Source organism: Microtus oregoni, unplaced genomic scaffold, assembly GCF_018167655.1.
Source record: "Microtus oregoni isolate MIOR12 unplaced genomic scaffold, Mior012 000000F_ref0000247, whole genome shotgun sequence".
Taxonomy (NCBI): domain Eukaryota; kingdom Metazoa; phylum Chordata; class Mammalia; order Rodentia; family Cricetidae; genus Microtus; species Microtus oregoni.
Genome location: NW_024543059.1, coordinates 74532978 through 74557574, shown reverse-complemented (window position 1 = coordinate 74557574; position 24597 = coordinate 74532978). Strand labels below are relative to the sequence as shown.

At 42.6% G+C, this 24597-nt stretch overlaps 2 protein-coding genes across 5 annotated transcripts; both read right to left on the bottom strand.

Moving 5' to 3' along the window:
• Positions 1-1028: 1028 nt before the first annotated feature.
• On the bottom strand, positions 1029-15466 carry Rrh (retinal pigment epithelium-derived rhodopsin homolog). 2 transcript variants are annotated; one of them, XM_041657510.1, is made up of 8 exons: positions 15342-15466; positions 12192-12361; positions 7251-7441; positions 5726-5825; positions 5107-5260; positions 4267-4435; positions 3178-3356; positions 1029-1488 (listed from the first exon to the last, which is right to left on the bottom strand). In XM_041657510.1, the coding sequence occupies exons 2-8, from the start codon at positions 12298-12300 to the stop codon at positions 1374-1376; spliced, it is 1017 nt and encodes a 338-aa protein (XP_041513444.1). In that variant the 5' UTR covers positions 12301-12361; positions 15342-15466; the 3' UTR covers positions 1029-1373. The 2 variants fall into 2 exon arrangements, with proteins under 2 accessions (XP_041513444.1, XP_041513452.1); XM_041657518.1 differs by having other exon boundaries at positions 12192-12400; positions 15342-15402.
• On the bottom strand, positions 15267-22721 carry Gar1 (GAR1 ribonucleoprotein). 3 transcript variants are annotated; one of them, XM_041657530.1, is made up of 7 exons: positions 22310-22721; positions 21843-22074; positions 20307-20461; positions 19794-19853; positions 17041-17191; positions 15898-15966; positions 15267-15566 (listed from the first exon to the last, which is right to left on the bottom strand). In XM_041657530.1, exons 2-7 carry the CDS (start codon positions 22060-22062, stop codon positions 15553-15555), a joined length of 669 nt encoding a protein of 222 aa, XP_041513464.1. In that variant the 5' UTR covers positions 22063-22074; positions 22310-22721; the 3' UTR covers positions 15267-15552. The 3 variants fall into 3 exon arrangements, with proteins under 3 accessions (XP_041513464.1, XP_041513480.1, XP_041513472.1); XM_041657546.1 differs by having other exon boundaries at positions 17053-17191; XM_041657538.1 differs by having other exon boundaries at positions 22525-22721.
• Between the last annotated feature and the right edge of the window lie 1876 nt (positions 22722-24597).

Here is a 24597-nt window from a genome sequence, read left to right as displayed (position 1 = left end):
AGCCGCTTTGGCATATGACAGGGCAGAATAGAGCTAGGTGGGAAAACTAAACAGACTGCAAGGAGAAGGTGGAGCCAGGCAGATGCCATGTAGCTGCCAAAGGAGAAAGATGCCGGAACCTTACCTGTAGTCCATAGCATCATTGTAATACACAGATTAATAGAAATGGGTTAATTTAAGTTGTAAAAGCTAGCTAGGAATATGCCTAAGCTATTGGCCAAATAGTGTTGTAATTAACATAGTTTCTATGTGATTATTCAGGTCAGGCAGCAGGTAAACGAAAAAGCAGTCTCTGTTTACAAATGGTACCCACCATCTGGGGCATAGATCCACATAAGATCTAAAAAAGCTTAAGAAAAAAATAGAGGGCTTCTAGACCAACAAAAACAGAAGCCAAGCATAGCTTCTTGGTAGCCTCATTTGGTTTTTTTCAGATAGGCTCTCTTTGTTGGCTGGCCACAAGCAGAGGCACGGCTCCTTTAAGAAATGGCTTCCTGGTTCCTGCTGGATCTTTCAGAGAGGTCCTGCTACCAAGCACTTAGGGTTTGTGAGCAGAGTGCTACAAGTTGTTTGATGGTGACACAGGACCCACTGCATCCCAAGAGCTAGGGATGTTAGCATGGCTCCAAGACGCAGTGAACATACCTCTGCCATGTTGGATGGGGCAGACCCAACAGGCAGAATCGGTCCTAGCCACACTATTATAACAGATATAACAACAGGTGTTATACTACTATAACAGATATGACAGATGTTACACTACTGTAACAGATATAACGACAGATGTTACACTACCATAACAGATATAATGACAGATGTTACACTACTATAAAACATATATGAACAATAGACTGGCATGATAGAAAGCAGCTGTATTTAATGTTTGAATATGTTTAAATAATATGAATTAATAATTGATTCTAAATTCAAACTTTAGAGATACTAAAATGTTTTTGCATAGCTGGAAACATTGACCAACTCATTTCAGCAATTAATTATTCAGGATTGTAATTTAGATCAGTCTCTTATTAACTTTTCCTAATATTAAAATATTCTAATATTCTAGATGCCATTTCTTGTCTAATGGAAACTCAGCCAAGTTACATGCCATCAACACACTGTAATGTGTGCCTTCTAAAGAGAAAGAGGAGAGGCTGCAGCTACTCAATTCTCCTCGAGGACACAGTGAAGGCTCTGCAGCAACTCCTGCACAATGGAGCTGTACTGACTGGGAGGGAGGAAACTGCTGTCAATAAGGCAATGGTGTCTGTGCGCACTTGATCTAAATGAATTCATATTTAAAACAAAATCAATGTACTGCCAAAAAAACCCAAACAAGTAAAATATTTGATGTCATATTCTTTTCTCGCATTTCAGACTCTTCCAGGAGTCAATGGGCTTTGAGGCATATCCATTGGTACAGAACTTGTCTCAGGTATTGCTTGGTGAGGCTGGCATTTAAACATGGCAAACACAGCCTTCCTAAACCTGTCATAAACAAAAGAAAAAATGTTAGTCTCTGGTAACATGAAACTTTTTTCTTTTGTTTTCTTTTTATTTTCTATTTTATTTATTTTTTTTTAAAAAAAGAAAACAAACTATCTCTTTTCATTTTACATACCAATCCCAGTTCCCACTCCCTCCCCTCCTCCTATCCATGGGGTGTACCCATCATGGTCTTGACCTCTTTGCTCATATTCTCACTCCTCCCACTCCTCAATTGGACTTTGGGAGCTCAGTCCAGTGCTCCAATGTGGGTCTCTGCCTCTGTTTCCATCAGTTGCTGGATGAAGGGTCTATGGTTATATTGGTCTAAAGAGTCATTACTGTTGATGGGCCTCTCTAAATAAGTCACTGCACCCAATGTCAACATCTCCAATTGAGAGCCTTTATAAATATACAGGACAGATGGATAGTTCAGGGCCAATTTTGTATCACTGATGACAAACATGGAGACATCTGATAAACTCAATACCTATGTATGTTTAAAATGACACATCAACTGCCAAGCGCAGTTACTTGTTTGAATTAAATTATTATTTTACACAAATCTGGTCCTCTGTGTAAAGGCCAGTTGGATCTGAGGGGGCTTGAGAATGGCTGGTCTTGCCCAGAGAACTTCCAGCAGATCCTGATCTTATAATATGTCCTTTGGTCCTCTGTGTGCTCTACCTCATCTTAAGGCTTGTGTGTTCTTTCTCTCACATCTTTGCATTAGCACACACACTTAGACACAGCTGTGGCATTCTGTGGTGTACCAGGATTCAGCACAACAAATTGGTTCATTAACCAACAGTAACAGAAAATGAAATAATCTAAACTTTACCCAGGAGTTCAGTGAGTCTGTGATTGGCCACTCCTACGGAAGCCAAGTGCCTTGTCTGGGCTTGCTGCCTGTCTACTCTTTTCTTTGGAAAACACTATTCCACATACCTGGCGGGGCAACCACTCAAACCCAGCTGACCAGTGACCAGCCAGGAACTTCCCTGCCACATGGTCATTTGAGATAAAGGCTGTCTTTGTTTGCTGAGCTGGTAGAATTTGGGTCTGGGTTGCCCAAGAATATTTCTGCCACCGTGTGGGAAGAGTCTGTCACAAGAGTAGAGCTCTAAATATGTAAGGTCTTGGCTGTTTTCAATAGCCAAATAACCTTAATTAGGTGGTTGTGCTGGCTGGTTTGATATCAACTTGACATAGGCTAGAGTCATTTGGGAAGAGAGAACCGTGACTGAGAAAATGCCCCCATCAGACTGGCCTGGGGACAAGGCTATGGTGCATTTTCTTGATTGACTACTGACGCGGGAGGGCCCGGCTCACTGTGGGCAGTGCCATCCCTGAGCAGGTGGTTCTATGAGAAAACAGGCTGAGCAAACCTGTAAGCAGCACTACCGCATGGCCTCTGCACCAGCTCCGGCCTCCAGGTTTCTGGCCCGAGTTCCTTCCCTGACTTCCTTCAGTGATAGACTGTGATACAGAACTGTAAGCTGAAAGAAACTCTTTCCTCGGCAAGTTGCTTTTGACCAGGGTGTTTTAGCACAGCATAAGAAACCCTAACTGTGACAGTTGGCATTGGTTTCTGTCATTTGCCTCTGAAAGTCCTAGACACTAGTCACACATGGCCTTTAATATTCTTTCTGTGCTATCATTTTGTTCAAAAACATATCAAACACTACTTACTTCTTGTTGGCAGCAACATAAATACAAGGGTTGTAGAATGTAGAGGATTTTGCAAACAGTGGAGCTATGATGGCCATTGAAGGAGGAATCTTTTTGGGGTCTCCAAAACAAGCCCATAAGCACACAATGGAATAAGGGGACCATGCCAACAGAAACATCAATATCATTATCACAGACATCTAAAAAAAAAAGAGATAATCACCAAGGCTAGCATCTAAAATGTACAGTAGCATGAGTATTTAGGTTAAAGTTTTGTTGGTAATGTAAAAGAAGCTGGGGTTCTGCCTTCACTACTCTTTGTTTCAGCTCCTGAAGCCTTCTATGACAACAACTGCAAGTGGCTGTGTTGAGCAACACGTCACATTGCTGCTAAGAGGGTAGCATAACTGCAAAGAACACCTTCATGTCGTGGGCTGGGGAAAGCACACAATGCTGGTTTCACACAAATATGCAGGCAAAACCTCCCCAACCCACTTCTGGTTTTACTGACAGCTGCCCACCAATTTCAACCAAACAAACTTCCTAAACTCAATCTGGAAACACAGTCCTATCTTAAGTGAGTTCCATTGGGAGCCATTTGACAGCATATTTTACTTACTGTACAAATAATGTATAGAGGAGCCCTTTGCCCCTTGTTTGTATGATAAAGGAAAAGTCTCTGCTTATAGAGCATCCTGACCCGGGGAATCAAGGCTCTCAAGGGTACAGGAAGGATCAGCTCCAAGAGGAAGGCAATGTGAACCTTGTGTCTGGTATGTTTGCACATACCAAAAGAAGAGAGAAAGCTTTTTAATCTAACCAAATACTGCTACCACACCTCAGGTTTAGAAAGAAGGGGGTGGGCAGGACCAGGTTTGACTTAGGAATCCTCACAATCTACAGGATGAAGTCCAGGGATCATAGCACACAGAGACATCCAAGGAACAGATAGGCATAGTATTCGATAATATGGGACAAACACCAGCAGAAAGAGCTGAGTAGTAAAATTACAGATAAAGGAAAGGAGCCTGGGAGAAGCCCCAGGACTTTCCAGCTATACAAAGTCAAAGCTTTATTACCAACGACATTTCAAGGATTTTGGCTTCTTACCTTTGTTATATCTGCCTGGTCGGCCCAGTCTCGGTTGAGGTACGCAGTGCAGTTCCGGGCAGTATAAATTCTCATGGACTGAGTGACATGGTAATAACAGTAAAACATCACTGTCAAAGGCACAATGAAATTCACCACAATGACCATCATGGTGTAAGACACGAAAGATCTGGATATAAGAAAAAACGATCATGGGAAGGGAAAGAGGAAATACTTGCTAGAATTAATGGTAACAGTCATTTTATTGTTAAATGTTTAGGAAGTGTGTTTGACTTAGATCTCATACTTCACTCTGAGCATTAAACTACGGCCTCTGAGCTATCCGTTCCTGCCAGTCGACTGTCTCTGTGATAAGGTTTACTAAAACACAGCCACGTACACTCACATACTGTCGACGGCGCTTTCTCAGTGTGATGGCAAAGCTGAAGCATGGCCTGACGTGTGACTCTTTACAGAAACTACTTTAGAAAAATCTTTGTTTTTGTTTTGCTTTTGAGTCATCATTCATTTTCCTTGGTGAACTAAATGATCCTCATTTCCACGGAAATGAGGGGTGTCATTAACCCATGGCAAATCCCTGCAGGGACCCCCACTCTAAGATGAGTAAAGAGTGGGAGGGTGTCGCCATTGCTGCCTGAGGACAGAGGAAGGAACAAAGGATCAAAGAAAGGGGGCTGAAGGAGCCAGATGAGCTTGACCTATAAGCAAGCATAATCCACTCTTTCGTCTGTCTCCATTTGTATCACACTACCAAAGAAGCCTTTGCCGCAGCCTATACAAGGACCCCCATGGGCAGGAGGAGGAGAGCATCTGACGATAAAATGTAAACACATCTCTTACGTATCATTTTTCCGCCAGTTTATGGTACAGGTGGCTCCAGTAGGATCTGGGGCATAACTAGCCCACCCCATGATGGGCATCGAAGCCCAAAACAAGCCATTGATCCAGGCACCCAGGATCATGCTGAGGTAAGTGTTGGTGGTCATTCTTCTTCCTGTTGAGAAGCACACTCAGCATTAGTGTTGTTCACAATGACAGGACTCACTTGGTTCCACTGCTGACTCAATGGAATGCATTCTCTACAGAACTCCTTAGAGTGCACGAAGCTACCTATGAGGCTTCACGTTCTGACAAAATGGCAACCTAAAACCTGAATGATAAACGTGTAGCGCATAGGGATGAACAATAGCTTTCCAGGACACATACGAAAGTCCCAAAGGGTGAAAGTACCCAAGAATGACCCTGGATGAAGCTGGAAAGGCAACCAGGGCCTTATAGGATGCCTAATGAAATCTAGATTGTGCTTTAAGGGTTGTAGGGAGCCATCAAGAATTGTGCACAGACGTTTCTAGAGAAGTAAGACAGTCTGATTACAAACCATCGTCTGTACTTTAAAATAAATATCAAGGTGTTACATAATGAATGACGTCACTGAGAAGGACAAGAAACATGCCATTACCTACATCAGGGCAGCAGATGGTCAGGTACCGGTCCACAGCTACAACTGTGAGCAAGCCAATGCTTACCATTCCAAAAAAGATATTCAATCCAGCATAAATCTGAAAAACAAACCGTTAACAGTCCATCATTCCAAAACCCTCCCATGAAACATTTCCATTTTTATTGTGTATATATGGTATGTGTGTGTGTACGTGCATGCACTGTGTATGTGAACATGTGCATGCCATGGCACAGGTTTGAAGGTCAAAGGACAGTTTCTGGGAGTTGGTTCTCTTCTAACACAGAGAATGAATTCGGGTTGTCAGGCTTACACAGCAAATGTTTACCCTCTGAGCCATCTTGCGAGCCCTAACTATTTGTAGTTTTGTCTCATTGTTAGACTACACCTAAAACATATTAAATGGTCATCTGGTGGACAGTGGAACAAAGGTTATGGGGTAAACAGTCACTTTTAGATTGAATTTGAGGCCTGCTCTACAGGAAGGAATTCACGCATTCTATAAATCTGGTCAAAAAGGAGGTGCCTATCACTGTTGTCTTCCCAAATGGGCGAGCTGTTAACTGCCTTCTAAACACCTGTCTGCCCTCAGCAGAAGCTTCTTTCTGCAGTAGTCAGTTCACGCAAGGCTCTTAACTGGTCCACGTGCTGAGAATAAGTTGCTGGGAATAATTGAGTACTCAGCATTAAAAAAAGACAGCTTTATCAATCCCTCCCCAACAAAAGGCTCAGGGCACATCACAAAGGAGGAGGCAGAAAGAATGTAGGAACATGTTTAGAAAGACCACTATGCAATGCTATCTTCCGGACATGACATGGCCGATACACCCGTGAACTCACAACAGTTATGTTTACCTGCACAAGCCAACAAGTTCAGTTAAAACTCAATAGGCAACACTAATCTCATTCAGTGGATTACAGAGTGTGTGCGAGAGCGAGTGAGGGGGAAGGGAGGACATGAAGGGGGCAGAGAAAAAAGTATAAACTATTAAAAAATAAATATATCCTCAATCACTGCTGACGCTATTTTCCACAAAAGCAAACCTCTTGTCCTGCAATCTCTTGTTTTAAATTACTGGATTTTTGTTGTTTTGTACGTGTGATGTGTACATGCCTGTACACATGTGTGTAGGTACACACACCCATGTGTGAACATTTGAAGGGCAGAAGTTGACATGTCTTTTCTATTGCTCACCACTTTTTAGTTTTGTTTTGTTTTATTTTTATTTTTTTGAGTTAGGCTCTCTCCCTGAACAGGGAGTTTGGCTAAACTGGCTTGCCTTGAAGCCTCTGGATCCAGTCACCTGCCTGCCTCTTCTTCCCTCGAGCTGGAATTAAAGTTGTGTGCTGCCACCCTGGGCTTTTCCACAGGTGTTAGCATCCTAATCCAGGTCACCTTGCTCCTAAGCAAGCACTTTACCACCCACTGATCCACTTCCCCAGCCCCAGTTCTTAAGATTCTTAAAAAGACATTTAAATTTGAATCTGTTATTTCATCTTGTTTTATTCCAATGTTCCCCAATACCTGACAGCCTGTATATCCAAATTTCCAGCTTCCATGCAGATCTGAAGCAGCAGACATGGGGTAGCCGATGCTACTGACCCCGATATCCGTGAAAGCCAGGTTAATTATCACCGCATTCGTAGGTGTCCGCAGTGCCTTGTACTTAATGAAGATGCCCAGAACTATTATGTTGCTGAGAATGCTTATTATACCTAGGACACACACAAAAGGACCATGCGTTTTGTTTAACTTTAATATTTAGAATAGAATAAAAATTAAATATTTGTTACTTCAAAAAAGATAGCAATTCAGCTTAGTCCTTCTGTTTGAAGAGGTCCCACTTCTCTTAAGACTGTAACATCTTCTGTGAATGAAAATGGAATTAGAACACAAAGACCCTGTTGACTGCAGAAGCCAGCACTGGAGGCTGGTTCAAACGTCATCACCCACTGACTATTTGTCCCTAAATTCCCCCTGTAGCTTTCCATAACTCCAATGCACTAGGGTCTTTAGGATACAAGAATAACCAGCCACCCTGTCCTGTGGCAGACTAAATCCCTCTTCACTCTGCCTAGTTTCCTTCCTCAAGCCTCAAACAGCAGTCCATCTTAACACCATCTCTGTCACTTTTCATATTTTTATGATTCATTATTATTAAGCACATTAAGCATGTAGTAGTAAGCTCATGTGACTCATGCACACACACATACACACACACACACACACACACACACACACACACACACACACACTATACTAGAATGCATACTGCAATCCCTGACCATCCAGACAACAGGCCGAGACAGATTTCTGGTTCACTGGAATATCACAGGTGATAGCACCATAGCTATCCGATTCTCAACCCTGGAATCAAGAAACTCAGTGTTTTCAGTGTCCCACAGTTGGACAGGTCTAGATAGCTGTATAATTTGAGGACTAAAGTTACTAACCAGCATGCTAGTGTGGTCACTAACAATAAGAACCATCACTGAGCACACTGGGTGCAAATGTTAGCCAGTTCAACATTCTCTCCATGCTGAAAGGATGCATATGTTTTTCCTGGGGCAGATAGATGTAGGCCAGTCTCAGGTCCCAGTGGTAGAGGCTGCTGCAAAATCAGTTTCAACAGAGAAGTTGCAACCATTACAGGACTTGTTATGCAACATAAGGAAGAGAATCGTGTTTCCCAGGAAAATAACTACTTAATGAGCATTCCCCAGCTACTGTTCAAACCAGTGGGAATAATCCCAAACACCAACACACAGAAGACCGGCTAAGAGAGAACTTCCATTCTACCTTGGTACTTCCATCAAAACTTCCTCACTGGCATCCTTTTACACCAGTCTTCCGTATTCCTCTTCTCTCTTCTCCACATGGCTGCTATGCTTGCTGCATCAAATAATAAGCAACAGCTCTACAGAAGCTTCCAGGTCCCCAGTACTGAAGGATGAAAAGCCCGGTGTCCTAACCTGATCGTTTAGGCTCTTTGCCCTAATCTGCTGTTATCCTCTTTCCACGCTTATGAAATAAGCCCACTGTTCTGGAAGTTTTGCAAATACATCAAGCTACAAATCTTGATTTCATATTTTCCCATTTGAAATACCCTGCGCTATTCCTCTGAATGTTAAAGTGCTAGCCACCCTTTAAAGTTCAGGCAAGCACTCTTGGAACATATGGCTTCAGAGCAGCCTCCTATCCATGGGATTCTATCTTCTCCATAGGTTCCGAGAGTGCTTGCTTATTCTTATTCTTGAGTGATGTCATGCAGCGTTTATGTTGCCCTACCTTATACACCTCAGGCTCCTAATGAACTCTATCTCGAGTATGTGCCATACAGCAAGATCTTGATGATTGGAATGCCACTAACTCCAGTGGGCCCGATTTCTATTATTCGTTAAAGCACAATAGTAGCAAATTTGACAAAATCCTTTGGATCTTTTTAGCAAACATACAAAAACTATTATGGGGGGCAAAAAAGAGAAAAACACATTATAACCTGGATTCAAAAAGGGTTAAATACAGCACATAAATTGCTGCCTAGCCAGCACATAGCCACAAGAAAGCAATTACATTTTGGAGAGTCTCTAATATAATGTTGGTACTAAACAAATAATTTGCCTCTTTTCTCTCTTCTCTCTAGCTAACTTATACGCTGCATTATTTCACGAATTGCAGAGACTTTCTGCTGAGTGGATAGCAGATCTGTCAGTCTAAATTCTGAGCAGCCCTACCCTCCCACCTTTTTAAATCATTCCCCTCCCCATTCCTTTAGCTCCCTCCCATCTCTTTTTGGTCTACCTGATAGTTTTTCTTCAACACCACCACACTAAAATATATTTTTTCCACCTCTGTCCTAGACCCCTTTCTTTCCTAATTCAACTTTCTGCGTGGCTTCATTGTGTCTGAGATTAGTGTTGTAAAACTAGGCCATATGTAAAAGCTGAACTCAGACACCACCTCCCACCTCCCACTTGTTTTTCCCCAAATGTGTTTCTATCTCAGTGAACTACATCATCAATTGGTAGCACACCCCAGCCCAACCCCCACTAGAAGTTAAATTTGATGCCCCCTCTTCTTTCCCAGCCGCATAGCAAATCATCAATTCTACCTTCTAGCTCTTGAACGAGTCTAATTTTTTGTGCCTCCACTAAGTCCCCAATTGCTCCAACTTCAGATTACTGCAGTGGCCTAATGGTCTCTTAGCTACCATCACAACATATGTCTGAAATGGAAATCAGATACTGTCTCTATTCAACCCTTCAGGGACTCGCTGTAGCCTTGCAGGTTATGTGGTTCAGTACTGTCTGGTACTCAGTCATCTTTCTCAGCCAACCTCTCACCACAATTTTACAATTCATCCATGATGAATTATTTCAAATCCATCCATTCATCATACTCTCAATTCTCAGCTTAAAGCGGTGAAGATAGAGTACTCAAGCATACTAAATTAACAAGATGTCTATAGCAATGAAAATGGTAAAAGTATATAAATGAAAGATTAAAATATAAATTAAATCTAGGGGGTTGTGGCGATGGCCCAGTGGCTGAGAGCACTTGTTGCTCTTCTAGACACAAGACTTGAATTCTGTTCCCATCACCTGTGTGGAACAGCGCAGAATCCCCTGCAATTGTAGACCCAAGGACCTGACGCCTTCTTCTGGCCTCTGTAGACATACATGTGGCGATCATTCACAAAGACACACACAGACACTTAAGTAAGAACCGATTAATAAAGACACACACAGACAGTTAAGTAAGAACCGATTAATAAAGCTAGGCCAGGCACAGTGATAACATACCTGTAATACTCAGAAGGCAGAAGTGGGAAAACCCTGATCTAGGCCAGCATTAGCTACATAGATAGCTCTAGGCTAGAACACACACTACAGCAAGCTCCTGGTTCAAAAGAAATTAAATAAATCATATATTTATAAATAAACTCTACAGTAAAAAAAAATCTCCATAGCTCCATGGCCAAAATAACAAATGGAATGATCCTCAAGTGCACCCTTTCCCTCGGTTTTCAACATCTGGAGCTCAAATGGATTTTTGTTAAAAGAGGAAAATGCGGGGATGGGAAGCACAAGAGACACTTGACACACAGCACAAAAGCAGAGGTGGGATGTGTTTCCTCCAGTTCCTCTGCAAAAGCACAAGCAAAGACTGCATGCTCTGATGCTTCCTAACAAAGCCGACCTACCTAGGGTTAACAAAAAGACCTGCTCAAAGCCAGGTAGCCACTTAGAAGCTCCTCACCCGTGTGGATTTGGGAAACAAAACTAAAAAGCAGCTACAAGGTTTTCTTAGGAAATCCCTTAGCATACTGATCTGGTGAGCAGACTCTTCCCCCTTTGAGAAAATCTCACTATGTAGCCCACTAGACTCTGAACTCAACAATTCTCCTGCTTCAGCCTCCAAAATACCAGATAAATTTTGGATTTTCCCTGTCACCTACAATTAGTTGAACCAAAACTTATATATAGTGTCTCCATGTGATTCTGGAATTTCAGACCCACTATTTGCTCTTACCACATAGAAGTATTCAAATGAATTTGTAGCACTAAAATTAAATTATTTGGAGCCCAAGTCAACTATGAAGTGGACACAAAACAGCTGTAAAGTAGACACACAGAGATGTATCTCTGTCTTTAGAAACATGACTGAAAATTTTCATAAGTCAATGCAAAAAGCAATGAGCCCAATAGAACAGTCACTAAAACTCGCCACTGCCTACAAGTTTGGGATGAAGTGATTGATTGTAAAAGCCACACTCACAGACTTTGTCATCTCCCTCATGCTCTTTTCTACAGACAAGCCTTTATCTTAATCTAATATTTGTACGGCAAGAACATATTTGCCCAACAACTATCTATGCCCCTTAGGAGTCTCGATGACATTTAATATACTCTTCCTATCAATCATGACAGATCCCTTTATTATCTTCATTTCACACATGAGAACATGGAAGAGTAAAAAGGCGCACTATCTTTCAAAGCTACCCCCTACAGCCCTGCTTCCCACGACTGCCTGCTAGAGGAGCTGAATTTGCATGCCTCATCTGCACCCTTTCTCTTTCAAACTCTTCCTCCAGTACCTTTCAATATTAAGTCTACCAAGAAGAAAACTATGCAAACTATGCATGAGAATGGTAAATGATACAAAGCATGCTTTTACCATGGTGCGCAGTATTCATGTTTACATTTAATGTAAGAACCAAATATATGGACAATTTCTCTTCTAAAAATTCATTTTATAGAGCTTTTCTTGCCCCTTTTGCTCTCATTGATTAAAAAATCTTCCATGTCAAGAAGCAGTATAACACTGCTGTCATTTATTCCTTCATTTGCATTTCCTCCGACTGGTACAGTCCCCTTGTTTACCAGCTAGCCCACACTGCATGCCTGTACCAAACACCTCTTCTTTGTCCCATCCAAGAAGCAGGTAACTAAGTGAACACCATACCTGCCACAATCAGGTAAGCTGCAATGATGCTGTGTTCCGTCTTTGAAAACACAGAGTCGCCTTCGTTCCTAAAGCCTGAAGTGTTTGAATCTAAAGTGTGGCTCAGCATTCTGGAGAGTCCAGACCACCTTCTGAAGAGCCTTCGGGCGATCGCAATCAGCTTCAGCAGCCTGTCAGGAAAGTTCTTTCAGGACAAATCATTTCCACTTCTAGACCTCAAAGAAAGGCATTTTCATTAGAGGCCCTCCATTAACACTTAATTGGGCCAAAGAGGAAAACATTTTAATTCCTAGAACAAGGGGAAATCTTCTTAAAGAGAAACCCAGCCACCACACATCTTAAGAAATTTAGGCTCCTGTCTTGTATTTATCAGCAGATTACCAAGCAAACCAGCCTGTTCAAAGAACAAAAACAAAAACACAGAACACATAAACCCAACTCAGAAAGGCAGTCAGGAGCAGCCTGAACTCAAGCCCTCCCCACATCTTCAGGAACTCATCTGCCTGAACTCAAGCCCTCCCTACATCTTCAGAAGGGCTGCATTTCTGTACTAGAGACTGAACTGCACGAACTGGTTGAGATTCTTCACCTCAGTTCCCTTTGTATTTACTTTTCCTAAAAATTTGAATACTCTATTGACTCCCATACTTCCAAATCTCCCCATGAAAGGCACCAATACTACCTGGCGTAATCCTAATGTTTTTTTTTTTTTTTTTTTTTGCTTATGTATTTATCTAGTCACACTAAACTATACCCTAAGAACTTCTTTCCTTTCAAACAAAAACGAGGGGATCTACCATGTGGAACCAGTATGTCAGTCTATATGTAACACACAAACACACATGGTGCAGCTTGTTCCCCCGAAATACCAGTCCATAAATCCCTGCCTAAGCCTAATAGCCACATGTCCCACTGCATGGTTACGACCTACTCTATGCCACCTCAGTTACTTCTCCCACGATTTAGCATGCATGAGTTCACACTATTTAGTCAACCACTCAGCTTATCAAGTACAGGATAATCCTAATTGTCTATACTGTCACATAAAAACCTAGTATGAGCATGCATTGCTATGGTAAAGGGGTATAAGTATCTCAGTTACTTTTAGAGCTTCAAAGCAAGGCTCAAATGTCACCAAATTCCATGCAGCATGAAACAGAACCACTAGAGGGCTGCACTTGCTCATCACTTCATTGGAGGGCCTTTCTGTTGCAGGGTTCCGTCTAGGGAACAGGTTGGGTTGGCTGACCAGTATTTGAATTTTTAAAGTGATTAAACAGTACTTATTTTTAATAACTGAATGTAAACCTATCATGTAAATCTCCCAAAAGTTCAGGAGGTGAGGTCGATTTGAATTCGATTTGAACTGAAATATTTCAACAAAAATCCACACAAAACAGCAAGGGTGAGATACAGAAATGAATGTTTAACCACTTAATTGTTCATGTAAGGTAAAAAGATAAGTTTCACTGCGCATGGCACTGCACTCTACAACCCCCCAGCACTGGGTATACAGAATTTGAGGTCAGTCTGGGATATGAGTTATGTCTCAAATAAACTAATTTTAAAAAGTGTGTATTCTCCAGGTTTGTGTACAGTCTCTACAATCCTGTCACCTTTGCCATGTTCACGACTCTTGCCGATGTTGCGTCCATCCTTGGGTGTTCATGCCCTTCACAAACTGATCAAGTGGACGAGAATGGTTCCTTTAGGTTCATGTTTGAATACTTTGTCCCTAGCAGTGAAACTACTGGGGAAGGATTAGGAGCCGTGTATCCTGGAGGCCAGCTTTCAGCTTTCAAAAGTCCATGCCATTCCCACTGGCAGATAAAGATGTGAGCGCTCACCTGCTCCTGCCACCAGGCCTTTGCTTTCGCCTATGTATTTATAGCATTGCGATTCCATTAACAAAAAGGCAGAACTTAGACACAAAAACACAATTTCACACTGCTAAAACAAGCACTTAAGAATAAGTAACTCATGCTAAAACAGACTTGAGAAGAAACCAACAAGGGAGTAACAGAACCTACAGCTGCCAAAAAAAAAAAAAAAAGCCGGGCGGTGGTGGCGCACGCCTTTAATCCCAGCACTCGGGAGGCAGAGGCAGGCGGATCTCTGTGAGTTCGAGACCAGCCTGGTCTACAAGAGCTAGTTCCAGGACAGGCTCCAAAACCACAGAGAAACCCTGTCTCGAAAAACCAAAAAAAAAAAAAGAAGAACCTACAGCTGGCACACGGTTCCATACTGAGACAGACTTGCTTGCTAGCACACAGTTCTATACTGAGGCAGGCTTGTTTGCTGGCACTCAGTTCCATACTGAGACAGACTTGCTTGCTAGCACACAGTTCTATACTGAGGCAGGCTTGTTTGCTGGCACTCAGTTCCATACTGAGGCAGGCTTGTTTGCTGGCACTTGGTTCCATACTGAGGCAGGCTTGTTTGCTGGCACTCAGTTCCATACTGAGGCACCCTCACTTGCTGTGGTGCTTAATTTCTGACAACACACTAGCAACGGCAATCAAAGCCAATTTCATGTATAGCATCCCTAACCCAGGATTTGAAAAATGTAATAGGTAGTCAAATATTGTCAAAATAAAGGTAACTTTTCATTAAAAATTTTATTTTAGAAAACCTTTAGTGACCCATAAATTTCTATTCCTAAATTTCTTGAACTATAGTTTTCACATGAACAGAGCTACTCAAATCTTAATAGACTCAAAATAAAAATTTTAAAATAATTCTTAACTGTGGTTACTGAAACAGCTTTAATCTGCATATTATAAAACACAAAAGTGAAGAACAGCAAAGGCTGCTGTTCCGCCCCTATCCAAAAGGCATTCTGAAGGAGGAGCTCACGTCTGAGTGATTTTAAAGTACTGTTCCAACTGGCTGACTTGTGGGTGGGGGGTGAGAAGGGGGTGTTCAATTGAGCTTATCTGGTACCTTTTAGAATCAGAGTATTTTTAAACAAAACTCACCCACCCTACCTTTTCTATCTGTAATTCAATGGGTTTAAGCTTTGCTTGTTCTTCCAAATTTCAACAAATAGGTTTCGATCAATAAGCAATAAGTTAAAGAAATAAAAAATTTTATTTAAAAAATTCAAAGTATACTTCAGAGGAGAAGTCCTGTTGTTCCTTAAGCACCCACCAGGCTTAAGTCCCAGGTACTGCACAAAGCGGGGTCTTCATGCTTTTTCTGTGCACAAACGACTGTTCTGCCCCACTTGTTTCTATCCAGTGCTGACAGACGACTCAGCTCCACTGACAGAGCGGCATCCTCAAGACTCCAGACAGACTTCAATCACAGCAGAAGATCACGCAGAAAAAACAGAAGACGTGAGGTCTGCCAACTGCCACATCTAATGTCCTCTTCCTGATCAAAGGAAAATCAAGAAGGCTTGTTACAGCGCTAATACCCAAATTCAACTTCAACAGGAGTTCCTACAATGTTTGATAAATTTACATTACCAAATACAACTGCCATTCATATATTTTTTGTTTTTGAATGGTTAACATAACAAAGTAATTTGGTGAGAAATTAGTAAGTAATGGTAGAGAGTGGAGCCATAAATTAAGCTAAAGCCAAGAACATCCCAGTGTTTGCCATACTTGTTGGGAAGAGAAATAAACCTAAACGGAAAGAAACGAACAGACAGCATCGATCTACAAATCCAGTTATTTAAAGGCATCTTCCTCATACTCACCTTGGAATCCACCACCTCCTCTTCCTCCTCTGAAGCCCCCACCTCCACCTCTTCCACCTCTAAAGCCACCTTAAAAAAGAAATACTTGTTAAATAATGATGCTTCTCATTTTCTGATAAGCTGTAAAACTTGTGCCATTCCTATAATCATAAAGACTAAATACAGGTTCATCTATTGTGTTTTACAATAACTTTTAAAAGATAAAGATGAAGAAATAGCAGTTTCCCAAGTGGAGCAGTAGGGTTAACTCAAGATCACCACCTTTCCTGTTTTCCACATCACATGTATTTTCTGCATGTGTATGTATGTGTATATATGTACATGTATGTGCATGTATGCGTGCTAGAGCATGCACATGAAGGTCATTGGAAAACTTGCTAGAAAAATTAAAAGAATATGCTTAGACATTAAGTAGACATAAGGGTAGCCCTTGGCATATAAAATCAAAATACTCATTGATAACTTAAGAAACTACAATTTGGTTAGGAAATTTTTATACATAAAATACAAAATAGCGCTTCATGCATAACATATAAGTCTCCTAAAATAATAACGGACCTAGAAAACCCTACATTTTCACATTGTAGAGCAAGACATGACTCCCACGCTCACAGTACTGTTGGAATATGTAAGCCTAGTCATCTAAGAGCACAGCACATTTACTTGTGTCCAGCAGCCAATGCCTGACAGTGGTTAAAAACAACTGCTTTACTTCCCTTTATACTGTGACTCTTCAGTACATCCCTTTCGCAAGAAGCTAATCATAAAGCAGCCTGCCCCATTTCACCAGCATTAGCCTCCACCTTACAACCCTCCACTGCACTAAGAAGCCATGCTGAGCGATCACGCTCTACATGAGGATCTGTCTAAGTGTACATAGTGAAACTGCCCACATTGCATTTCTCAAAATGAATCTCTTATTAAGCAATGGGTGACAGTCTCTATTAAAATCTCTATTAAAACAAGAATAATCCAAGGGTCTGAAATCTTGCAAAGGTAAAATTAAATTTTTTCCTCTGTTGAAGCTGTGGAAACAATATGGGCAATATGTAAGAGAAATAAAGGTAAGGGAAGTCTGGTTACATGCTAAACTAAAGTGTACTGTATAAATCAATCCTCATTAGAAACCCCACAATAACTTACCACCTCTTCCACCACCTCGGCCACCACCTCCTCTTCCTCCTCCTCGACCTCCCCTGCCACCACCACCTCCACCTCTGGGAGGTCCTTTCTCGCCAGGAGGACGAGGTAGAAACCTCTGCAATGGCAGCAGCTTATACGGATCTATATAAAACTGAAAGTTGAACAGTAGCAGTTAGATAGCCCAGCCTACTTAGGTTCAAATCCCATACACAGCTCTGAGCAAGGACTTCCCCCACCCCTCTAATTACCTAGTTTTCTTATGTATAAAAATGTAGTGCCAATTATAAAGTTCCATGGAGATCATAAGATACATAAATCAGTGCTTTAGATTGTATACATACAAAAAAACTAGAGTCAATTCAATCTCATTTTTTAGTGATACATGTCTCCAAAAATCTACATATTCATTTAAGAGAGCTGACAAGAAAAAAATGATCAGAATTGACATGAGATTAAATTTAAGTTCCTGAGATATGTCAGGATATTCAATGTGTTCAGTGCTCTGTGTGACTAACTGTTACTGAATTAACTCCATCACAGAAAGTACAATTAGGTCAAAATGCTATCTTTAGACTTTGTAACAACCTAGGCTGGCTAAGGAGAACCTGAACTCCAAAACACCAGTAGACTGGAAAACAAAATAGAAAACAAGGGATGGGGATTGGGAGGGCTTATATCACTATAGAAATCCTCAAGTAATCTTGCAGTAAGAAAGGCAGGGATCAGCATGGCTTCAAGGGTCTCTAAGGTAACTTTCTACTTTCAAGTCACACAGCCATGAGAAGCCCTCAGCACTGTCTCTCTCTAGGCTCTTCAGCTCCAAACACCCCTTTCAGAGCTATCTACAATCAGTGCCACTTGCTATCAGCAAGTCACTGTCTCCACCTAATTTTCTGTTCTGACCTGGCTTCTGGAACCACCACTCCCCCAGCTCTTTGACACCCGACTAACACGCTGTTCCTAAACCCACTGAGTGCTACGTGCACCCCCCTGAAAACTGTTCTACTTTAGGGACTGTGTGTACAACATGCATGTGCCCCTCCCCTTTCCTTGCAATTGTGTCAGCCTGCACTAAGACATTTAAATTTGGGACGGGGCCTGAGGCTCTCATGAGAACTCTACTGCTTCCATTCTTCATAGCCTATGTCTGTATATCAACAACTTCCCAGTTTTATTTATACTCCGGTCCTGTGAAGTCCTCATCTTTTGACTATCTCATTGTGCCCCAAATGAAATTCACCATCCTACCTCAACCTATGTTCTCCAATGCTGCCCAAGTCAGTAAGTGGGATCATAACCCACAAAGATGTCAAAATCAAACTTCTAAAAAATGGTTGGTTGAGTTATTACCAAGTCCCACTGATTTTTCATGTATGTTCACATCCCCGCAGCCTCTTCTCATTTTCGTGGACTCTACATCTAGCCCACAGCATCCCTGGCTTTGTACAGCCTACAGGACTGGCCCTTTCTAAGAGTGCTCACCCCTTTCCAACGGGCTTTTCGGTTTCGCCAGTGTTCTTATAAGCACAAACGTAAAGATCAAGCTCACCCTATTATTTAGAAACAATGCTAAAACTAAAACCTAATCTGTCTCATAGCTTATCAAGCTCCTTCCTATCTCACCAGCCTTTTAATTCAAGAACCTTCCCCACCCACGCTAAACGGTCTAGACCCATCAGAGCCTTCTGCAGTTTGCCATCCTGATGCTCCAGTTTTCTCTATGCAGAACCCACCTTCTGCTGTTGCTAGCTCAGTGTGTAAGTACTGGCCTAACCACATCAAAATTCTCTAGCTTCTTTCTTGAAACTGCACGGTGGATGCTACTTAAGGGCAACTGGGTCAAATTTATAAGAAGGGGACCTAGGGGGCTGGAGAGATGGCTCAGAGGTTAAGAGCACTGCCTGCTCTTCCAAAGGTCCTGAGTTCAATTCCCGGCAACCACATGGTGGCTCACAACCATCTGTAATGAGGTCTGGTGCCCTCTTCTGGCCTGCAGGGATACACACAGAATATTGTATATATAATAAATAAATAAATATTTAAAAAAAAAAAAAGGGGACCTAAAAGGATGACATCTTAAGAGCTGTCCTCAGATATCTGAGATGTAAAAATCTTTCCTGGTTAATTCTGAGCTTTCAGTTTCAAAAGTACCACCTCAAGGAAGGCTAGAATTAAATATGGCCCCACTACAGAGTTTCATGGCAACCATTTAATTTTTTTTAAACAGAATATACCATGTTAACGAAATACCTATGGAACCTTTTAGTATCTATCTCCATCTACCAAGTAACTTACATGCTTTTGAGACAGATGATTGCTAAGTATCTCAAGATGGCCTGGAATTCAATATGTAGCTTAAGCTAGACTCAAAGCAACTACCCTCCTGCCTCTCTGGCTCCAAGTGCTGGGACTACTGGCTTGCAACACCATGCCTGGCTAAATCATTACTTTTCAAGACTAGTAAGTTTAGAGGTGTAAAAGCCCATACCTGTAATCCCAGGACTCAGAGGTGAAGGCAGGAAGAGCACATCAGATCAGAAGCCAACCTAATCTCAACAAGTGAGGTCCCAGCCAACCAGGGCCACAGCAGACACTTGCAGGAACGTAGACTCAATGCCTGTGTTACTACACACCAGCTGCAGAGCCCCACTGAAGCACAGTGCAGGAGCCGTAACTGCCTCCCCTAAGACTATCCCTAAAGCATGCACCATTCTCCTCCGAATCTAAGAATTTTAATTATGAGTTTGACTCACCTTTTGGAGCTTTTTAAAGGACGATGCCTTCATGTTTTCTGATAGTTTGACTGAAAAATACTATTAATTATAATTAAGGAACAAGTAAGAAAGAAAGTTGTAAAAAGATAATAAACTTTTGAGTTTAAGCATTTTAAAAAGAATGCCTGGCTATAAGAAATCAAGAAACTTCCAAGAGGAAATGATATTTTCTTTAAAAACCATAATTTAAAAAAAAAAATCAGTACCTCCCAATCCTATCATGATAGTCTAGAGGCGCCATCATCTGTAAAGCAGCAGCAGCGCAAATACAATCCTGCGGCTTATATCCAAACGGCCTCCATTCCTAGAACTTTCCATAAAGTCAGTGGGTGAAGGCATTCTCTCCTACAGTCTTCCTTATGGTCTACCTGTAGCATTGCTATCTACTAAACGAAGCAGTGAGTTTGCTTTAGCTGATACTTACCTGGCTGGGGAGGGGAGGGACAATAATTCCTGGATGAGATCACTGGCTCAGCCCATTAGAAAGGATACAAAATCTCTAAGTTGTCCAAATATCTCATCCACTTTCCCAATCTGTTCTTTGTTTTCTAAAAACACAGGAGCGTTGAAGTACGGCACCTTGTTCTCCTCTGTGGTACATTTACAAACGATGTCATCTTCACAGGGATGCATGAACTCGCCTAACACTGAAATGAAAACAGACATGGGCCCATTTCAGACACGGACCAACTTGCTGACCACTTGGTCTTTTCCCACATCTCACCTCCAACGCAAAGCTTGGTTATCAACACCGTGGTCCTAAGTTAGCACACCATTACTGGGGGACCTCTTAGAGACTCCCCTTCTTTCTGTGCCCTTGTACATGAAGCTAGTCACATCTCAAGGCAGCCACCCTAATACATGGTTAACCAGAACAAATGAGATGCCTGGGACACGGAGATCACCCAACCTAAGACAGTCACCCTGCCATGGTTTTCACAATGAAAACAGTGTAGTCCACTGACTATCCTTTCTTTTCCCCAACCTATAAACATCAATCAGCCTGTTTTTGTTTATTGTCCCCTTCTTCCTTAGAACTCATTATTTTTACCACTTCTTCCAATGATTATCCTTCTCAGGAATTACAAAATAATTACCATTGTTTCTATAACCTAGAATTAAACACTGTATTTACAAAAATCACTCCCCATCCTTAACAACTAGAACCTTTCATTCCCGGTATTAGCCAAATCCTACTTATTATGTTTCCTTTGAAACTTCTTTTCCATCCATCCGCCAAATGTACGGACTTCAGGTCAGCTATGAAGAGGTATGAACGTGGCCCATCACAAAATGGTACTCTCACTTAAAACACGATTTTGCAGGGTTGTGCAAGGGAGTTTGTGTGTGTGTGTGTGTGTGTGTGTGTGTGTGCTAATCAGGCTGCATGTTTCTGGGGTGTGAACTTCACAGATGACACTGAAATGTCAAAAGGTTGGCGATATCTCCTACCCTCCCACTTTTTCTTCATGTCACCTTATATTGTACATAAGGCTGCCAGTATCTCCTCTATGGTTTACTACAACACCCCTTGACTTTTAGCCACTCTGTCCAGCAAACCAATCACACATACAGATCCACCCCTCTCTTTCCTCTTACTTCCCAAGACTTCCATCCCACCTCCCGGATAATTATTCAAAATTACTTTAGGTAGGCATTTTCCTTGCTTTCTCCAAAGCAAATTTCCCTGGCTTTTTGGTAACGAATAGCGCAGACTAGGGAGGCTAAAAACCTGGCTTTGGATTTCAATTGTATCACTAGGGATCACAGCAAAGAAACTTATTCCCGAACTCTTTCCTCTCTTTTAGAACGGGCTATCCACTCAATAATGACTAATTCTCGTGTTTTCAGTCCAAACTCAAGTTCACCACCGCACTACTTCAGTTCTCATGATCGCTTCCTCACAGCTCCGATAGGATGTTAAGTCAGTGCGCCCTTTCGAAGACTATCATCAAACTTGCTAGTCACATAAACCCCACCCGACTCCACTCCCACTGCGGAGGAGATTAAGCTCTGAAGACGACTTACAGACGACGTGTTCTGGAGGTCCTTGATCTTGGAATTTATTAAAGCCTCCACGACCGCCCCCTCGTCCAAACCCTCCTCGGCCGCCGCCTCTGAAATTGCCGCCGCCACCGCCCCCTCGGAAGTGGTTGTTGCTACCGCCGCCGCCACGGTTGAAGCCGCCGCCTCCGCCACCGCGATTAAAGCCTCCGCGACCTCCTCCTCCTCCTCCTCGGAAAGACATGTTCTCTCCGGCCTGGGGAGACAGAAGGCCAGCTGCCTCTGGTCACTGCGGGCTCTGAGCATTCATCTGGTCACCGCAGAGTCACTCAGGACCCCAAAGAGGACAGCAGAAACGCAGCCCCGTCACCTGCCACACAGCCAGTTAGGAGCGCGGAGACAGGGGTGTGTCTTCGCCCCAGCCCAGGGGCCCAAGCCTCGCCGCCACATCCCCGCCCGCTCCTTCCCACATTCGTCCCCGCAGCACTCACCGCGCCACGTGCGTCTCTAGCCCAGCCAGGCGCGAGCGCCGAGGACGACTTCCGGCGCGCTCAAACCTCCTCGGCCACCGTACCGGTACTACGTGACCAGAAACGCGAAGGCCTGGTCTGCAGGAAGAGCCTGCCACTAGCGGACGCAGCGATCCTAACGCCTTCTCTAATACAGTGTACAGCGCCGGAAGAGAAACAATCCTGTCCAAACTCACCTTCCCCAGATCCGCAAAGCCCGGGGAGCGGAAGTGACATAGAATAGCAGCGCCCTCCGTTCGAGACGTTTCCGGAAGTGAGGTCTCTCGTTGCCCTTGGAGACAGCGGGGCGTCTGAATCCTTACGGTGAATAACTAGTGAGGCGTTCTGTCCGTCGACAGGCTGGTTTGGCTGTAATTGGTTCCCGTCGCTTCACGGGCTGCCCGACCTGACTCAGCTCCGCAGAAGGTGGCCGCATCTCAGTTTGAGCGGAGCTCCGCCCTGGTCCGGCCGGGGGCACGTCAGATCCTGCCACCGCCAAATGAGATCTTTGAAGTTTCTTACCTTCCCGCCCGCCCCCACCCCCAAACCTATGCAACTCTGTGTGCTATATTATGTTTTGTCTTGTTATTATTAAAATAGGAAAAGGTGTATGATCTGATAGAAAGGTTTTAATTTTTAATGTTTTAGCATATAATCTTTTAATATTTAGTCCCAGATAGTTTATTCATTTATCAAATACGTTTTGAACACCGACAGGCTGTGTACCAATCTATAGATACACCTCACCTTTCTTCTCCTTGACCCTCTCACCTCTGACCTCAGTTTCCCTGTACCACTAAAGCATAATAAATGAGGTGACCTCTAGTTAGTAAATTTGATTGACTTGTTTTATCTCTGGATTGTCTGAAACATCTCGATATTTGACAATATCACCTTTTCTTTGAAAGAAGGCAAAGATTGATTCCCCATATCAGAGGGTTATTGTGAATAAAACTTTCAAAGTTCTTTGTAAGAGATACAAAAACATTAGGAATTGTACTATGCCATTCACCCTAAACTATAAACTTCTTGAAGAAGTATATACCAGCCACACGTATAAAAAGAATCTGGAAAATGTCTTAAATTCAGATGTTATAGCTCTCTCTCTCTCTCTCTCTATATATATATATATATATATATATATCATAGAAAAGTAGAGATATTTCTATTTTTCATTTTGACATTGTCATCTAACATTAAGTTCATGTTTATGTCTCCATTTGATGTCCACTGTTGTGTCCAACTCAGTATGATAAAAGCATTGTACGTGTACAAGAGCTTCAGGAACACCTGGGGCAGCTGACTATTTTTCACATAAGAACTGACATTCAGAGTAGAGAAGAAACTTCCCTAGCTAGTGAGGGGAACAACTAAAACCTCAAATTCTCACGACGTTATCCATTCCCTTCTCCCTTTTTTAAAAAAAAATAATTTATTTTTATCTTATGTTTTGCCTGCATGTATGTCTGTGTGAGGCTGTCAGGTCGCCTAGAATAACCACTTTCTCTGCATAGCGTGCCTAATAGGTCTCTGTCTCTCACCCACCGGGAAGCTCCCTGCCTGGGACTGGCTGCCTTCGTGACCTGTGGTCCTGTGGCGTGGTCTCATGTCCTGCTGCCTGCTGCAGCCACACTGGGAACAGCAAGAAAAACTAATCCAGTCTCTTGCAGTCCCTTCTACTACAGAGGAGATTTTAATCATTCCTAGGAATAGCTGCCTTCTTTAGTTCCTGGACCCTCTCTTTTTCTCTGCTTGCCTGCCCCCTATAGGAGGCAGCACTAGGTTCTCCACACGAGTTTCTCCCCCCTCCCATTACTAAGCCCTTTCAGAGACCCCAAGAGGCCCTTATCCAGGCTTCACCTCTCCATCTCCCTAACTCATCCTTTTTCCTTCTATGTAACAGAAAAGGAGGGGTATGCCCTTGGGGTCTTAGAGCATCAGCTGGGACCTTCCTTTGCACCTGTAATGTACCAGTCTGTGGAGACCCACTGAGGGGTATATTAACCAGTTGGAAATTAAACATGGGCGAATTTTCAGTACTCACTGAAAAATTCCCTCCCGAAACTATTCTATATGTTTCTGCATTTTATTATTTTCATTTGCGTCTTCATATTCTTTACTATATTTCTAAATTCCTACACCTCCACTCTGGTATTTTTGTCGAGGCTGGCCCTGACACCTAAGAAGCTAGACTTTAAGACAGACGGTGGTGGCGCACGCCTTTAATCCCAGCACTCGGGAGGCAGAGGCAGGCGGATCTCTGGGAGTTC

Bases quoted from the DNA above. Each gene is read 5' to 3' on its own strand.
- Gar1 (XM_041657530.1), bottom strand. From the start codon at position 22,062: ATGTCTTTCCGAGGAGGAGGAGGAGGAGGTCGCGGAGGCTTTAATCGC. The intron at 20,462-21,842 runs GTAAGTCGTCTT...TTTTCATTTCAG, and splicing joins ACCTCCAGAACACGTCGTCT to TGTTAGGCGAGTTCATGCAT. The intron at 15,967-17,040 runs GTAAGTTATTGT...TTCTTTTTTAAG, and splicing joins CCGAGGTGGTGGAAGAGGTG to GTGGCTTTAGAGGTGGAAGA.
- Rrh (XM_041657510.1), bottom strand. From the start codon at position 12,300: ATGCTGAGCCACACTTTAGATTCAAACACTTCAGGCTTTAGGAACGAA. The intron at 7,442-12,191 runs GTATGGTGTTCA...TGTGTGTCCTAG, and splicing joins AGCTTACCTGATTGTGGCAG to GTATAATAAGCATTCTCAGC. The intron at 1,489-3,177 runs GTAAGTAGTGTT...TGTTTATGACAG, and splicing joins TATGTTGCTGCCAACAAGAA to GTTTAGGAAGGCTGTGTTTG.